Source organism: Austrofundulus limnaeus, unplaced genomic scaffold, assembly GCF_001266775.1.
Source record: "Austrofundulus limnaeus strain Quisiro unplaced genomic scaffold, Austrofundulus_limnaeus-1.0 Scaffold134, whole genome shotgun sequence".
Lineage (NCBI taxonomy): Eukaryota > Metazoa > Chordata > Actinopteri > Cyprinodontiformes > Rivulidae > Austrofundulus > Austrofundulus limnaeus.
Window position 1 is genome coordinate 685,032 of NW_013952536.1, and position 2,574 is coordinate 687,605.

A 2,574-nucleotide genomic window follows, 5' to 3' on the forward strand; every position below is an offset into this window, starting at 1 on the left:
TCCATCCATCCATCCATCCATCCATCCATCCATCCATCCATCCATCCATCCATCCATCCATCCATCCATCCATCCATCCATCTTCCTCTGTTTATCCGGGGTCAGGTACAGTGGCAGCAGCCTAAGCAAAGAGACCCAGACTTCCCTCTCGCCAGTCACTTGGGCCAGCTCCCCTGGGGGAATCCCCAGGTGTTCCCAGGCCAGCTGAGAAACACGAAAGGAAGATTTTTTTTGGATAGTTGCATTTTCAACTGTTGTCTTTTACATCTACAAGAGTTGAGTTCTTCTGAAGTGTTACAAAGACAATTTGTAGAAACAGGCCATGATCTGAGGCTTTTTACTGATAAAATTTCCTTTTAAACATGTTACTGAAGTAAGAAGAAGCAGGTTTATTTTGAATAAACATAATAAATGTGTTCATTCCTACAAAACTGTGAAATATGTTTACGAAATACAATAAACTGATACAGATTAGCATAAAATAAATCATGTTTTATAATTAAATGTCTGTGTCAACCCTCCACCCCCCCAAAAACAAAAAAAGAAAAAGAAAAGACAGCCTACCACCACCACGGTTAAGAAAAATCCTAGGGGAAACCCTGAGATTAGAATCAGCCTTTGATAACCCTTGTGGATTGACTTCTAGACAAAGGGTCGCTCACCGCGCCCACCAGCTCAAAGTGACCGTCTCCGTTGGTGATCAGCTGTCCGTTAAAAGCCCAGGAAAAGGAAACATCAAGGACGGGGTCACTGGAGACTTGACAGGGTAACACAACACTCTCACCGACAAGGATTTCCATGTCCACTGGCCCCTGGATAAATCTGGTTTGATCTGCAAACAACAACAACCAAAAAAAAGTGTTTTAAATCCAAGAGATGGCATTTCTAAAGAGAACATGAGGTACTTCACCATCTTTTTTACCCAAAACACACGTTCTAAGGTAACACTTGCAAAAACACAAGAACATGCTCTGTAAAACACCGAGTCACACGCTTAGCTGTGTTGACTTTATAAAGGAAGGTCTTATGAAAGTCTCAGTCAAATATTGTGTGATTACGTGCAGCCTGCCACCACTAAAACGGGTAATAGGATGACACAGCTCGTATAATCTTCTGAAATCCTGATAGAAATTGCAATGCACTGCTGATCAGATAAAACTTCCCATAATAGGCTCCTCAGTGGATCCGGTACCAAAATGAGAAGCACAGCTTTAAAGTCTACTAAAGCAATCATTTAGAGAAGCCCATCTGTGCTTCAAAAAGCCAAGATAATGAATCTGCAGGAATCAAATAAAGAAGGTACAACACAAAGGATGAGGACTTGTTCTCTTACATCTTACCTTACAATGAAAGTCAAGAGGTAGGAAAAAGATTACATGTAGGGAAAAAAAGTTGTCTCTGTTCTTAAGCTGGTAAGAATTAATGTTTTGGTTGGAGCCACTCACCACTGACTGCTTTATGACTGTGAAAAATACTTGAGTCATTAAAAGAAAAAAACTGGCCTTGGCAATCTAAGCAGCAGACAATATCACTCAGTCTATTAACAAAAACCAATGGGAAACCCTGAGAACACTCAGCTGTCACTCCAGTGTAAAAAAAAAAAACTTACACGCCCCAACTATAACAGACACCACCTCACTAATGCTTTCATTGCGTTTACCCACGGCACTTTCATTTGCTGCAGTAAATTGGTTGTTTCAGCTGCTTTGAGGAAAACAGTGTTCAAGTACTTTGTCAATGTTGTCAGTGTTCTGAGGCGGATTATGGCAGCTGCTGCATAAATGCAGTGGGACAAAATGACTGAAAGATGTTTTATATACAGTATTTATTCATCTTTTACCTAAAGAACATAATCACTTTAAAAAATTACCAACAGTTAAAGGAGACATAAACAAAATCCACTTTTTTTTAGCCATTAAATACATTTTGTTGTGTATTTGAAGTCTCTAGGAGAGCAGAAAATTTGAATTTAGTTTCTCCCGGTGCCGCATGGATATATTGTTATTTTATCATATTGTTATATTATATCATTAATCTAAATTTTGTCATATTTTTCAACCTGTTCAGTTTTTCTCCACTGCTATATAAACCCCTCTATTGATTGACTGATTGATTGGTTTTATTTAGCAGTAATATTAAATGTACATACACATCTAGTATAATCATTATTAATACTTGGATAACAAATGAAAGTGAGTCACTCTATCAGTCTGGAAGCTAAAGGTGGTGTGAAGTGCCTTGTTTGGATTTAAAGAGACAGCCTCAAAACGAGTTGATCTGCGACAACCTCAGAAAAGGGGTGAAAGAGGGGCTTGTGGAGTTACAATAAGGAGGAATTCAGACCAAAAGCATTGCAGTTTCACTTTATATAGACCCCAACTGAATGATTTAAATGTGAAAAAGGATTTAAAAGCATGATATGTCTCCTTTAAGCGCGCTTCAGAATGAGAAATCCAAAAGTTTTGACACCCCTAACGTTTCATTTCAGCTACTGACCCAAATGCAGTCACTCTCTCTCTCTCTCTCTCTCTCTCTCTCTCTCTCTCTCTCTCTCTCTCTCTCTCTCTCTCTCTC

General features: G+C 39.0%; 1 protein-coding gene across 1 annotated transcript in view; it reads right to left on the reverse strand.

Moving 5' to 3' along the window:
- Positions 1-2,574, reverse strand: part of LOC106522671 (contactin-4) — a gene marked incomplete at its 3' end in the record, with an annotated part of 36,044 nt that overhangs the window by 5,042 nt on the left and 28,428 nt on the right. Inside the window, 1 exon segment of the mRNA XM_014015784.1 lies at positions 663-832. Coding sequence (XP_013871238.1) covers positions 663-832 — 170 coding nt within the window.